This window comes from Oncorhynchus kisutch, linkage group LG7 (assembly GCF_002021735.2).
Source record: "Oncorhynchus kisutch isolate 150728-3 linkage group LG7, Okis_V2, whole genome shotgun sequence".
Lineage (NCBI taxonomy): Eukaryota > Metazoa > Chordata > Actinopteri > Salmoniformes > Salmonidae > Oncorhynchus > Oncorhynchus kisutch.
In genome coordinates, this window is record NC_034180.2 from 37,338,101 (window position 1) to 37,352,325 (window position 14,225).

Here is a 14,225-nt window from a genome sequence, read left to right on the forward strand (position 1 = left end):
GGGAGACATAGTGGAGTGGTAACACACGTGTAAGCAGTTGCTCCCGACTCCACTTGGGTACACTGCAGCATCCACCGAGAGGCTCTTACTGCCAAGGGAATGCCTGACAGCTTGAAAGATGTTTTGGACACTACAGGGAAAATGGTTAACTTGTTAATTTAAAGCAAGGCCCATGAACTCTCGTGTATTTTCTGCATTATGCAATGATATGGGCAGCGACCATGTAATGCTTTTACAACATAGTGCGCTGGTTATCAAGGGGCAAAGTATTGACATGTTTTTTTAAATTGAGAGACAAGCTTAAAGTTTTCTTTACTGACATCATTTTCACTTGTCTGACCACTTGCATGATGATGCATTTCTTACACGACTGGCCGATCTGGGTGATGTTTTTTCTTGCCTGAATGATCTGAATCTAGGATTACAGGGACTCTCCGCAACGATATTCAATGTGCGGGACAAAATTGAGGCTATGATTAAGAAGTTGGAGCTCTTCTCTGTCTGCATTAACAAGGACAACCCACAGGTCTTTCCATCATTGTATGATTTTTGTGTGCAAATGAACTCAAGCTTCCGAACAATATCAAATGTGATATAGCAAAGCACCGGAGTGAGTTGGGTGCGCAATTACGCAGGTACTTTCCCGAAAAGTATGACACAAACAACTGGATTCGTTATCCCTTTCATTCACTGCCTCCAGTCCACTTACCAATATCTGAACAAGAGAGCCTCATCGAAATTGCAACAAGCGGTTCTGTGAAAATTTAATTTAATCAGAAGCTACTGCCAGTTTTCTGGATTGGGATGTGCTCAGAGTATCCTGCCTTGGCAAATCGCGCTGTTAAGACACTGATGCCCTTTGCAACCATGTACCTATGTGAGAGTGGATTCTCGGCCGTCACTAGCATGAAAACTAAATACAGGCACAGACTATGTGGAAAATTATTTAAGACTGGGACTCTTTCCAATACAACCAAACATTGCAGAGTTATGTGCATCCTTTCAAGCACACCCTTGTCATTAATTTGAGGTGAGTTATTCAAAATTTTCGATGAACAAATAAAGTTCCCACGAGCCGGGTTGTGACAAAAACTCACACATTTTTATGTTTAATAAATGTATCGTATAGTGTGTGTGGCAGGCTTACAATGATGGCAAAAAACAAAATTTGAGAGTGCGCTGACCCTGGTGCTAAAGGGGGTACGCAGCTGGAGGTTGAATATTTGAAGGGGTACGGGACTATAAAGTTTGGGAACCACTGATCTGGAAGGAGTAATATTAACAAGTACCTTTTTGGTGAGGCAGTCGTCAGAGTTGGACGGCATGCGTGTGGACACATGCAAGATGACTTCCACCGTGGAGGTAGCGTAGTAGGGAGCAGTGTGTCCTGTGCTGCCGTTCCTCTGAAGCCCTCCCATGAAGCCACAGTGTGTGGCTAGATCCACCTGAGGGGGACACAACACGGTTAGGAGAGCGTGATGTCAGTGTGCGTGTGTCAGAGAGAGAGAGAGACGAGATGCAGGGCAGGGTTTCCGCTAGCCGGTAATAGCCGGCTTTTGGCCCAAAAAATAAATAGAAAAGACAATAAATACAATTGCTGCTGGCCAACGGTTCAGGAGAAAAAGAAAAGAATCCCATTGCATAACAATAATAATGCCTTTTAGCCTATTCATTTTTAGCCTTATAATTAATTGCAGACACCTGTGTCCCATGTCTAAATCAGTCCCTGATTACAGGGGAACAATTTAAAAAATGCAGTGGTTTGGTTTGAGAGATCTACAGGTTAATTTGCATAATATGGTGAAATTAAATTGCCGTCTGTACAGTATATTCGTTATATATCTTATTTATCGCACGTGTACATCATACAGATACCGAGCCTTTTAGCAGAAAATCTGTCAGACAGTGCAAGAGCTGCTGCTTCAGCATCTCAAATAGCAAATGCATAGGCAATGAAAGGCAGGCTTCATCAGTTTCATCTAAAAACAGACCTCCATCTTATGCTAGCTTGCTACCCATGGCCCGGCTAGCTGTCTGAATCGCCGTGACCCCAACCAACCTCACTACTCACTGGACCCTTATGATCACTCTACTAAGCATGCCTCTCCTTAATGTCAATATGCCTGGTCCATTGCTATTCTGGTTAGTATTTGTTGGCTTATTTCACTGTAGAGCCTCTAGCCCTGCTCATTATACCTTATCCAACCTTTCAGTTCCAACACCCACATATGCGATGACATCACCTGGTTTCAATGATGTTTCTAGAGACAATATCTCTCTCATCATCACTCAATGCCTAGGTTTACCTCCACTGTATTCACATCCTACCATACCTTTGTCTGTACATTATACCTTGAAGCTATTTTATCGCCTGTTACTCTCTGTTCCAGACGTTCTAGACGACCAATTCTCATAGCTTTTAGCCGTACCCTTATCCTACTCCTCCTCCAGGCCCTGCAGTGCCTAGCTCCACTCCTATTCCCCAGGCACTCTCTTGATGACTTCTGTAACAGTAATAGCCTTGGTTTCATGAATGTTAACAATAGAAGCCTCCTCCCTAAGTTTGTTTTATTCACTGCTATAGCACACTCTGCCAACCCGGATGTTCTAGCCGTGTCTGAATCCTGGCTTAGGAAAACCACCAAAAATTCTGAAATATTCATCCCTAACTACAACATTTTCAGACAAGATAGAACGGCCAAAGGGGGCGGTGTTGCAATCTACTGCAAAGATAGCCTGCAGAGTTCTGTCCTACTATCCAGGTCTGTACTCAAACAATTTGAACTTCTACTTTTAAAAATCCACCTCTCTAAAAACAAGTCTCTCATCGTTGCAGCCTGCTATAGACCACCCTCTGCCCCCAGCTGTGCTCTGGACACCATATGTGAACTGATTGCCCCCCATCTATCTTCAGAGCTCGTGCTGCTAGGCGACCTAAACTGGAACATGCTTAACACCCCAGCCACCCTCAATCTCACACAAATGATCAATGAACCTACCAGGTTACCCCAAAGCCGTAAACACGGGCACCCTCATAAATATCATCCTAACCAACTTGCCCTCTAAATACACCTCTGCTGTTTTCAACCAAGATCTCAGCGATCACTGCCTCATTGCCTGCATCCGTAATGGGTCAGCGGTCAAACGAACTCTACTCATCACTGTCAAACGCTCCCTGAAACACTTCAGCGAGCAGGCCTTTCTAATCGACCTGGCCGGGGTATCCTGGAAGGATATTGATCTCGTCCCGTCAGTAGAGGACGCCTTGTTATTTAAAAAAAAATGCCTTCCTCACCATCTTAAATAAGCATGCCCCATTCAAGAAATGTAGAACCAGGAACAGATATAGCCCTTGGTTCTCTCCAGACCTGACTGCCCTTAACCAACACAAAAACATCCTATAATGCGTTCTGCATTTGCATCGAACAGCCCCCGTGATATGCACCTTTTCAGGGAAGCTAAAAACCAATATACACAGGCAGTTAGAAAAGCCAAGGCTAGCTTTTTCAAGCAGAAATTTGCTTCCTGCAACACAAACTCAAAAAAGTTCTGGGACACTGTAAAGTCCATGGAGAATAAGAACACCTCCTCCCAGCTGCCCACTGCACTGAAGATAGGAAACACTGTCACCACCGACAAATCCACTATTATTGAGAATTTCAATAAGCATTTTTCTACGGCTGGCCATGTTTTCCACCTGGCTACCCCTACCCCGGTCAACAGCACGGCACCCCCCAAAGCAACTCGCCCAAGCCTTCCCCATTTCTCCTTCTCCCAAATCCAGTCAGCTGATGTTCTGAAAGAGCCTCTGGCAGTCTGTATGGGGGTGCCACATGGTTCAATTCTTCGACCGACTCTCTTCGTTTTATATATCAATGATGTCGCTCTTGCTGCTGTTGAGTCTCTGATCCACCTCTACGCAGATGACACCATTCTGTATACTTCTTGCCCTTCTTTGGACACTGTGTTAACAACCCTCCAGGCGAGCTTCAATGCCATACAACTCTCCTTCCGTGGCCTCCAATTGCTCTTAAATACAAGTAAAACTAAATAAATGCTCTTCAACCGATCACTGCATGCACCTGCCCAACATCACTACTCTGGACGGCTCTGACTTAGAATATGTGGACAACTACAAATACCTAGGTGTCTGGTTAGACTGTAAACTCTCCTACCAGACCCACATCAAACATCTCCAATCCAAAGTTAAATCTAGAAATGTCTTCCTATTTCGCAACAAAGCATCCTTCACTCATGCTGCCAAACATACCCTTGTAAAACTGACCATCCTACCAATCCTCGACTTCGGCGATGTCATTTACAAAATAGTCTCCAATACCCTACTCAATAAATTGGATGCAGTCTATCACAGTGCCATCCGTTTTGTCACCTAAGCCCCATATACTACCCACCACTGCGACCTGTACGCTCTCGTTGGCTGGCCCTCGCTTCATACTCATCGACAAACCCACTGTCTCCAGGTCATCTACAAGACGCTGCTAGGTAAAGTTCCCCCTTATCTCAGCTCGCTGGTCACCATAGCAGCACCCACCTGTAGCACGCGCTCCAGCAGGTATATCTCTCTGGTCACCCCCAAAATCAATTCTTCCTTTGGCCGCCTATCCTTCCAGTTCTCTGCTGCCAATGACTGGAACAAACTACAAATCCTCTGAAACTGGAAACACTTATCTCCCTCACTAGCTTTAAGCACCAGATGTCAGAGCAGCTCACAGATTACTGCACCTGTACATAGCCCATCTATAATTTAGCCCAAACAACTACCTCTTTCCCTACTGTATTTATTTATTTTGCTCCTTTGCACCCCATTATTTCTCTCTACTTTGCACATTCTTCCATTGCAAATCAACCATTCCAGTGTTTTACTTGCTATATTGTATTTACTTTGCCACCATGGACTTTTTTTGCCTTTACCTCCCTTATCTCACCTCACTTGCTCACTTTGTATATAGACTTATTTTTCTACTGTATGTTTGATTTATTCCAAATGTAACTCTGTGTTGTTGTATGTGTCAAATCTGCTTTGCTTTATCTTGAGCAGGTAGCAATTGTAAATGAGAACTTGTTCTCAACATGCCTACCTGGTTAAATAAAGGTGAAAAAAATCAGCTCGTCGCACCCCACTTTACAATGAGCTGGAGGCAGTACGCTTTCGGAAAACATATACATTTTACTACATATTATGAGGCATGTCTTACCTTGCATCAAAGTAGCCTAGCCAAAATCAGACCACATCCGTGGAGGCAATTATTTTCTAATCAACTTTCTTTCATTGTCCAGGAGCCAAAGGCACAATCGTAGTCATATTAGCAACCCATGCGCGTTGTTGCATATTACATCTCCCCTCTTTCTACATTTCTAATGGATATTTTCATCTGTTACATGAAACCACTCGCATGTGCAGTGTGCTTTTGACAATGGTATTTTCCCACTAATTGCATTATTGCTGTCCTTTTATAATCTGAAGAAATAAAAGTTTAGCAACATTTTAAGCTAAACTTTCTGATCTGTTACGTCAAATGTAGCCTAGGCCTACTGGTTGTATGAATCTGGGATCTATCGTCCCAAAACTGTCCCAGAGTCTGTTTGGATTAGGCTATTTCTTTCTCGACAAGCTGACCAATAGAATAGGTACACTTTTCTACTATGGGTGATAGTAGATTGACATAGGTAGTGATTTTGCTGTTTGTTACTCATCTTATTGGCTGAGGAAAAGTAAATGTGGACAGTTATTCTTAACTTCAAAGTGCCCATCATAACTCAGTAAGGACTGCACATCGTTGCATCCTCAACTTGCATGTTCTGATAATATGAATTACCATAATCTAAATATGATTTATGTCATCATGAGCACCATGGGTGGACGCACAAATCAGAGTTATGCACCCAATGCACATGGGTCCGGTAAATTTCTCAAATGTCCGGTAAATTAAAATGCTGCCAGTCAAATGTCCAGCGCCACAATTTCCTAATGGAAACCCTGCCGCAGGGGTGTGTGTGTGTCTGTGTACCTCCCATCCCAGGCCAGACACAAAATCCTCGTAGGTCTTACTGCCTGCGCTGTTGGACAGGATGGAGCATTTGTCCTCCTGACCCTCCCCGATGTAGAACACAGCGATCTTGTGTGTCTCCCTGCTGTTAAGACAAACACACAGACCTGTCGTTAGAACAATGGACCTAGCGAAGCTACACTGTTCTTAGTGCCTACCTACACACTCATCCCAGTCAAGATGGGCGTGCTCTGAAATGTGAACTACACACCACCAAACGTAACCTGGTCTCAAAAGCAAAACAAATTATATTTGGCTAAAATCTGTGGCACTTCATTTAGTATGAAATATTACTTTACGTTAGGTTACATTGCATTGGCCTACAAATGTAATAGCAGTCATTCAATATAATATGAATTGCAGGACGTATAGTATGTTACGAATTACAATTCGTAACATAATATTACAATGACAAGGTTAAGGTTAAGGATAGGGTTAGGATTTAGGTTAAAGTTAAGGGAAAGGTTAGCTAACATGCTAAGAGGTTGCAAAGTAGGGAAAGCAGTAAGCAGTTAACTGACTAGTTACAAAGTTGCTAATTAGCTAAAATGCTAAAGTTGTTTGTGATGAGATTCGAACACAACCTTTGGGTTGCTAGACATTCAAGTAACCTACTGTCCTATCGAACGTAACATATCATACTAAATCTGAGTGCCACTGATTTTAGTAAAATATCATATGCTTTGCTCTGAGACCAGGCTGTCAAACGTACATCTCCAAACAATACTGTGCAAATTCCAAAAAGTAATTGTAGCAAATATGGTTAATATTAGAGAAAACAACATGTGTCTTCATTTAACAAAAATGTAACTTTTATTTAACTAGGCAAGTCAGTTATGAACAAATTCTTATTTACCATGACGACCTACAGTACGAACAGTAGGTTAACTCCCTTGTTCAGGGGCAGAATGGCAGATTTTGACCTTGTCAGCTCAGGGATTCGATCAAGCAAACCTAGTGTACAATAGTATATGTGTTTACTGCCCCCCCCCTCATGTGACAAAAAAAACAAGAGCAGACACAGAGTTCCACCTCTGCGCTTCACCGTTGTCATGGCGGAGCATGGTGCTGTGTTAAATTGGGGGCATTTTGGATGCTTCGACACAGGTTGCCTTGTCTGACAAAATCCTGGGGGCATTCTTTAATAAACCCCAGTCATTAGCAGTGTGAAGTGCCTATTGATCGCTGTGCGTGAGTACTGCCTAGCTGTGATCAGCCCGAGATGGTGTAGATTAGGAGGAGAGGAGGGGAAGGCAGAGTGAAGCAGTTTTAATACGTGTCGCCTTGAGAGTGTGATCTTTACTGATTTAGAGGAAGAGAATCTTCATTAGCGGGCGTAGGTTCAGAGTAATGACAGACATGGAACGCTGCGATATTTCAGGCTTAGCTAGAATACCTAGGTGAAATCTAGGATGGTTTGTTCAAAAGGTCTTGCTTAGAGATTCAGTAAGTTCCTTTTATGCCAAACAAGAAGCAAATCATACATGCCAATGTTACCTAGGGATACAGTGTGTGCTGAAGAGGCCCTAAATAATCAGTGTACAGGAACATACCACTGCCTGGAATCCAAATTCTTCAGTTCTCTCAAAAGTTTTGAGTTCTTCTTCAGGAGATGAAAGCTTTTCCTGAAAAGGAATAAACAAATTTGAACTTGAAAAGCATCCAGATGGCACTTCACATGTACCAGTGTCCCAGTGTACGTACCAGTGTACCAGTGTACGTACCAGTGTACCAGTGCATGCTATTATTTGAATGGTAAAAAGCAGATTGAAAGTAGGATAAGAAAGCTTCAGGTTTAACTTTTGGTCTGGCGAGTAACAGGTGCAAACAGGTTTAAATTGAGCTCCGAGACCATTACTAATCTACAGTTGGGCACAGTTTCCCTGTGGAGAGCAGATTAACACAACACACCCTGCCAGGCCTTTCCTTGTACTTTTTCTCTCCCACTTTCTCTCTCTCTGTGAGGTATTCTTCTAACTAGTCTACAGCTGTGGATGTGGTGGTGTTGTGCTTTGCTCTGTACCTGTGGTCCCATGAGTTCATACCCAGGTCGTTGAGTAGCAGTCTGCAGAAGTAGAAGAGAGCTTTGGGCTCCTGGTGAGCGGGTTCTCTCTGGCCGGTGACCTTGACGCTCACGTCTGCGTTCCACCTCTTCACCTGCTCCTCCTCCTGCTGCATCTGCCTGAGGATGGCCTCCATGATGGCCCCCTCCTGCTCCAGGTTCATCCCACAGGGAGAGGGGGCTGGCTGGTTGAGCCTCAGCCGGGGCTGGGGCAGGCACTCAGGGCTGCTGTATCCCAGGTCTTCTAGGAGCTGGTCCAGGCCATCTACCTCCTCCTCATCACAGCCTGACTGGGAGTCCCAGCCAGGGGGGTTGGAGCGCTCGGAGGTGCCTGGTGAGGTGGGCTTGGTGGTGGAGTGGTTGTAGGGGTCTGAGGTGCCTGGTGAGGTGGGCTTGGTGGTGGAGTGGTTGGAAGGGTCTGAGGTGCCTGGTGAGGTGGGCTTGGTGGGGGAGTGGTTGTAGGGGTCTGAGGTGCCTGGTGAGGTGGGCTTGGTGGTGGAGTGGTTGGAAGGGTCTGAGGTGCCTGGTGAGGTGGGCTTGGTGGTGGAGTGGCTGGAAGGGTCTGAGGTGTCTGGTGAGGTAGGCTTGGTGGTGGAGTGGTTGGAAGGGTCTGAGGTGCCTGGTGAGGTAGGCTTGGTGGTGGAGTGGTTGGAGGGGTCTGAGGTCCTCTGATGCATGCCGTTGACTCCCTCCTGGGTGCGGTAGAGGACCCCTCCGTCCCAGGAGTACTTTCCAGAGATGTCCCTGACGATGACCCGTACCTGGGAGGAGTTGTCATAGGGTTCCCCTGGACCAGAGGGCTCCGAGGGTACCTGGAGGTAGGACACCAGGGTGCTGTCGTTGAACACAAACAGCTGCAGGTTGGGGCTCTTGAACACCTCAGAGGAGAGTTCTGATGACTCCACAAAGGGGTTGTCGTGGTTCTCACTGACCAGGCTGTGCAGGAGGGCGGGGCCACCACTGAGGGGATGGTGGCCCAGGTGGTTCACAAGGTGTGTCATGATCATCCGCGCCGTCAGAGGGATGAGCTCCATATTCCGTCTTTTCTTCTCTGGAGGCAAGAGGAGAACAGGAATAAGATGGTCTGAAGACATCCTGAGAGACAAATAATTTTGTTAACCCTGTAAACCCCCCCGTTTACATGTATTTTATACAGGGAAGTCAAGACCCAGCACATGTACTTTGTCATGTATTGTATGCACTCATGTTTTTGATGTTTTGTGTGGACCCCAGGAAGAGTAGCTGCTGCATGTGCATTTTACATGTATATGTTCATACATTTATTTCGTACTGTGCAACAGCTAATGTGCAACAGCTAATGTGCAACAGCTAAAGGGGATCCTTATAAACTATAGTAAATTCATTAAGCAGTTCTCAATTCTCTGGCCTTTTCACACAAAGCTAGCTTTTCCTTCATAATAACTAATAGCGTTGTTTTTCATTTCTCACAACGGTTATGGCCAACACACCTCTGCCATAAATAAGTAGGTAGCATCTAATCATGGGAGACAACTTTGAAAAGGCCATTGAGTCTGCTACAATGGGCGGAGAGAAAAGACTGGCAAAGTGCTAATGAGGAGCAGGTCTTTACAGCACGGTGAATAGAGTGCACTCCCTGAATCAGATTGATTTAAATGCTCAGAACTATTCCAAAATGAAAGAGTTACGATGGGGGGAAAAAACAAGAAGATGCGCTCCGCATTGTGACAGTGCTATCAATACCATCATCCCTCATCAAAGTGGAGAAAGCTCTTTAGAGAGGCTGCATTAGAGATACACAAGCCCTTTGATGAGACTTAATCAATATGATCTCAAGGGGAATGCATAGTGCTCTTTGGCTGCTCTTCTGTAGTTTCTATCTAGACTTTGTAGCGCTGTATGAAAAGTAATGACATAAGCTAGATATTTCAGCCGGGCTTAGCCAACATTGCGTCAATGGGTATGTTATTTTGGTTGAAAGAAAAAATGACTTAGTGGAGGAAACGGCCGTTGTAAAGAAATACTCTAATACATAACCTAATGGCTCCACAAGGTCACTAATAAATATAATTTTTAGATGTCTCTTTGATAATGGGTCCTCTCCCTGGGGCAGAGCACTAATGGCTACCTCTTTAAACATTCCATTCTATGTGTTAGTCTAGTCAATATTAGGTCAAAACATTAACATTTAATAGAGTAGCTACCTCCAAATGGAAGGCTACCTATTAAAAACTTACATCTCCCTGTAAATCCCCTTACTGCCCATTTCCCAGGTGGTTTGGGAGAGGAAGAGTGTGGTCTGGATGAGGAAGAGTAATATGTAAAACAAGCAGGGGCAGCTAGGCACACAATACTTGGATGACAGGGTACTCGAAAGCATTCCAACGCTTAAACGCACCGTCTCCAACGCTCAAACGCACCGTCTCTAACGCTCAAATGCACTGTCCCTGGCTTCCAGGGTGGCACAGTGGTCTACAGTGGCACAGCTGTGCCACCAGAGATTCTGGGTTCGAGCCCAGGCTCTGTCGCAGCCGGCCGCGACCTGGAGGTCCATGGAGCGACGCACAATTGGCCCAGTGTCGTCCGGGTTAGGGGGGTTTGGCCGGCAGGGATATCCATGTCTCATCGCTCACTAGCGACTCCTGTGGCGAGCCGGGCACAGTGCACGCTGACCAGGTCGCCAGGTGTACAGTGTTTCCTCCGACACATTGGTGTGGCTGGCTTCCGGGTTGGATGCGCATTGTGTCAAGAAGCAGTGCTGCTAGGTTGGGTTGTGTTTCGGAGGACGCATGGCTCTCGACCGCCGCCTCTCCCGAGTCCATACGGGAGTTGCAGCGATGAGACAAGACTGTAACTACTACCAATTGGATACCACGAAATTGGGGAGAAAAAAGGGGTAAAAAAACCGAAACACACCGTTTCTAACGCGCAAACGCACCGTCTCTAACGCACAAACGCACCGTCTCTAACGCACAAACGCACCGTCTCTAACGCACAAACGCACGTCTCTAACGTGCAAACGCACCGTCTCTAACGCGCAAACGCACCGTCTCTAAAGCGCAAACGCACCGTCTCTAACGCGCAAACGCACCGTCTCTAAACGCACAAACGCACCGTCTAACGCACGAACACACCGTCTCTAAAGCGCAAACGCACCGTCTAACGCACAAACACACCGTCTCTAACGCTCAAACACACCGTCTCTAACGCTCAAACACACCGTCTCTAACGCTCAAACACACCGTCTCTAACGCTCAAACACACCGTCTCTAACGCTCAAACACACCGTCTCTAACGCTCAAACACACCGTCTCTAACGCTCAAACACACCGTCTCTAACGCTCAAACACACCGTCTCTAACGCACAAACACACCGTCTCTAACGCACAAACACACCGTCTCTAACGCACAAACACACCGTCTCTAACGCTCAAACACACCGTCTCTAACGCTCAACCACACCGTCTCTAAAGCGCAAACGCACCGTCTCTAACGCTCAAACGCACCGTCTCTAAACGCACAAACGCACCGTCGGGCCGGGCACAGTGCACGCTGACCAGGTCGCCAGGTGTACAGTGTTTCCTCCGACACATTGGTGTGGCTGGCTTCCGGGTTGGATGCGCATTGTGTCAAGAAGCAGTGCTGCTAGGTTGGGTTGTGTTTCGGAGGACGCATGGCTCTCGACCGCCGCCTCTCCCGAGTCCATACGGGAGTTGCAGCGATGAGACAAGACTGTAACTACTACCAATTGGATACCACGAAATTGGGGAGAAAAAAGGGGTAAAAAAAACGAAACACACCGTTTCTAACGCGCAAACGCACCGTCTCTAACGCACAAACGCACGTCTCTAACGCGCAAACGCACCGTCTCTAACGCGCAAACGCACCGTCTCTAACGCGCAAACGCACCGTCTCTAACGCGCAAACGCACTGTCTCTAACGCGCAAACGCACCGTCTCTAAAGCGCAAACGCACCGTCTCTAACGCTCAAACGCACCGTCTCTAAACGCACCGTCTAACGCTCAAACACACCGTCTCTAACGCACAAACACACCGTCTCTAACGCTCAAACACACCGTCTCTAACGCACAAACAGACCGTCTCTAACGCTCAAACACAGTCTCTAACGCACTAACATACAAACGTACAAAGCCCTCCTTTAATTTCTGTCAGCCCTAGAACAATCTCCTACACAGCAGGTACTAAATGGGTGGCGTCTCATCTGCCCATCCTGTCTCCTGCTGTGTTGGTGACAGTGGTGAGGGCAGTGACAGTTGTCAGGTCTCAGGTATCCTTACCTTCGGCAACGGTGAGCAGGTTGCCAAAGTCTGCAGCAGTGTGTGAGGGCGGGGGCTCAGAATTTTTGACCTGGCCCAGCATGAGGAAGGGGTCGTAGTCAGTGGAGAGGTCAGACAGGCTCAGGAGGTAGTGACTCTGCTGGGTGTGCAGGTTGGAGCCAGAGACACAACAGTGAAGCACCTACCGAACAGGATTGAAGATAGGAGTCAACACCTAGTGGGTTAAAGCAACTACAAGAGAAAAACAGTGGTAATGTGGTAATCTTGCATGTGGCGGTAACCTTGGATACAGTCACTGCTACTGTTCCTTTTTGTGGCTGGCTGCACAGCATCAACGAGCACATGGGACTCATAAATGAGGTACATCACACACTCAAACAGACACTCTACCCAGTCTGCCTGAGATTAAAGCACGCGACAGTGGAGGCAATGACCAACAGCGGGAGCCAGTGAATAGCTGAACACTGATCTTACAGTATCTGAAACACAGGTGAAATGACTAAGTAAGTTACTAAGTAAGAGGAAAATTATACAGTAATCTCGAATGCAGAGGTTGCAAGTATGGAAGATAATCAGTGAGGCATTGCTTATTGCACTTCGAATGGTTCAGGAACATATGGAGGACGAATATACGGTCTGTTTGTCATGGTGAGACGGCCATCTAAGAGAAGAGAAGCTCTTTATTGCCACTAATCCATTTCTCCTGTGATGAGTGTATCGATCTGCATAACAGATGGCACGGCATCAGTCCGTTGGGTTGGCAGGACTAGATAAGACCCACTGGGTCAGTTGATTACACTGATTGGACAGGTTTACTCTGTTTGATTTAATTAAGATTTTATCCCCCTGCTCATGTTGCCACACACACACACACACACACACACACACACACACACACACACACACACACACACACACACACACACACACACACACACACACACACACACACACACACACACCTGTGTGCTGTAAGCAGAGAAGTGCTTGGAAGCTACGCCTGACATATCAGACAATAGCAAACTGTGGGGCCTCTTACACTGAGTGGGTGGACTTGGTAAACCCTTTGTGGAGGCTGGTCCATGTAAATGAATGGCTAATCCCATTCAACACACACACATACACACTTGGCTGAGGCTCAGAGGAGAGGCGCAGGTTCTGTCATCTGAAACAGTATTGTGTGGGGAAATGCAGACAGTATGTGGATTATTATGCCTAACAGTCCTCTGGGCATGGGGGGGGGATTAGAGTTTATGGTGAAAAGGCCAGAACCAACCAGCTGCCACACCAAAGCCCCAAAGTGGTTCCTCTGTGGAGAAGAAAAAAAATCTTTGGCTTGCTTGACAACTAAGTGGCTGCACCTCACATAGCAACAGTTCCAGGAAGGTAACACACACCCGAACAAACATGGATACGTGCAGATGTGCACAGAGGCACACTCACTCACAGACGCACAAAAACACACACAAGCAAATAGACCACTCACGCACGCGTACGCACAGCGAGGGGAGGGTGCAGCTGCTGAGGCAGAGAGCAGATGGAGGAGCCGGAGTGGAGCTCCAGTGAACCAATAAGGTCCAGAGCAATCATGCCTTTTACACAGACCAGCCTCGTGCTGTTAGACACAAACACCAAAAAGTTCAAATCCTCAGCAGAGATGCAGAAATGTCCCATCTTTCTTCGTCATTGTATGAATGGCTCACTTGAGTGTAATCTGCTCATTGATTTGTTAAGGGAAACATCTGATACAAATCCAGAAGCAAAGCAGAATAAAGTATGCATAAACAGGACACATTGCTTTATTCATTTTGTGAGGTT

General features: G+C 46.3%; 1 protein-coding gene across 6 annotated transcripts in view; it reads right to left on the minus strand.

Moving 5' to 3' along the window:
• LOC109893775 (ral GTPase-activating protein subunit alpha-2-like) overlaps nucleotides 1-14,225 on the minus strand; it is a 204,267-nt gene that overhangs the window by 53,663 nt on the left and 136,379 nt on the right. For 5 of the 6 annotated variants that reach the window (XM_031829051.1, XM_031829054.1, XM_031829053.1 and 2 more), the window contains 5 exons: nucleotides 12,408-12,588; nucleotides 8,092-9,181; nucleotides 7,622-7,693; nucleotides 6,030-6,153; nucleotides 1,290-1,445 (listed from right to left, as the gene is read on the minus strand). In XM_031829051.1, coding sequence (XP_031684911.1) covers nucleotides 1,290-1,445; nucleotides 6,030-6,153; nucleotides 7,622-7,693; nucleotides 8,092-9,181; nucleotides 12,408-12,588 — 1,623 coding nt within the window. Of the gene's footprint in view, nucleotides 1-1,289; nucleotides 1,446-6,029; nucleotides 6,154-6,924; nucleotides 7,023-7,621; nucleotides 7,694-8,091; nucleotides 9,182-12,407; nucleotides 12,589-14,225 lie in introns of those variants that run through there. The other variant, XR_004210648.1, reaches the window with a different exon arrangement.